This window comes from Terrapene carolina, unplaced genomic scaffold (genome assembly GCF_002925995.2).
Source record: "Terrapene carolina triunguis isolate 2854851 unplaced genomic scaffold, T_m_triunguis-2.0 Scaffold94, whole genome shotgun sequence".
NCBI classification, from domain to species: Eukaryota; Metazoa; Chordata; order Testudines; family Emydidae; genus Terrapene; species Terrapene triunguis.
This window is the reverse complement of record NW_020664445.1, coordinates 3,237,477-3,238,395: the sequence shown is the minus strand read 5'-3', so window position 1 is coordinate 3,238,395 and position 919 is coordinate 3,237,477. Positions and strand designations below refer to the sequence as shown.

The following is a 919-nucleotide window of genomic DNA, read 5'->3' as shown; positions in this document are numbered from 1 at the left end:
CTCCCCCCCCCCCAACATGTCCTGATATGTTTCAGAGTAGCAGCCGTGTTAGTCTGTATCCGCAAAAAGAACAGGAGTACTTGTGGCACCTTAGAGACTAACAAATGTCCTGGTATTTCACTCTTGCGATCAGGTCACCCTACCGCCGGCAGCCCCAGGCTAGTCCTGCACAGCAGCCGCATGGCAGCTCGAGACGGGGGAGGAGACACCGGCTCTGCCCCCCACGAGCCGAGGGCCCCGCACGGGCCCAGTATTCCCCCCCTAATGGAGCTGGCTGCGAAGCCCCGCCCCTCGCCACGCCCCTTTGCCTGGCGGCTCACGTGGGCTCGGGACGCGCTCAGCCGGTCACGTGAGGGTCTCCATTAGGCTTCTTTTTTTCTTTACATCAGATTTAAATGTTTAATAGTCGCCGGTTGCGGGTTTGGGGTTTGTTTGTTTTTTGTCTAATTTCCCGTCGCCGGCCGTGATTGGTTGCCGCTCTCACTGTGCGCATGCGCAGTGAGGAGACCGCCGGCCGGGGCGGATGCACATTGCACGGCACTGACTGCGTCTGTCTTTTGCGCATGCGTGCTGCGCACGGAGCGGGAGAGAGCGCGCTCCGCCTGTCTACCCCCGGGCTCTGTTTTGCGCATGCGTGCTGAGCAGTGAGTGACTCGGTCCTGGCCCACCCACGGAAGTGGGTATGCGCGAGGCCGGAAGTGGCGCCTGTTGTGCTGTCCGGTGGGAGCTGAGGGGATCCTGGGCGGTCAAAGATGTCGATAGAAATCGAGTCCTCGGAGTGAGCGCGGAGCGGGGGGTGACCCAGGCCCTGTTCTCGGGGGTTCCCGAGTTGGGGGGGGTGGCCCCGTTCCCGTTCGTTCCTGGGTTGGGGCGAGGGGTGGCCCCGGCCCCGTTCCCGGGGGTTCCTGGGTTGGGGCGA

The 919-nt window shown here is 63.1% G+C and overlaps 1 protein-coding gene across 1 annotated transcript in view; it reads left to right on the top strand.

Annotated features, from left to right (window-relative positions):
* Window positions 1-672: 672 nt before the first annotated feature.
* SMU1 (SMU1 DNA replication regulator and spliceosomal factor) overlaps window positions 673-919 on the top strand; it is a 28,008-nt gene continuing 27,761 nt past the window's right edge. The window contains exon 1 of the mRNA XM_024203059.1: window positions 673-778. Within this exon, the coding sequence (XP_024058827.1) occupies window positions 753-778 (26 nt within the window). The 5' untranslated portion in view covers window positions 673-752. The remainder of the gene's footprint in view (window positions 779-919) is intronic.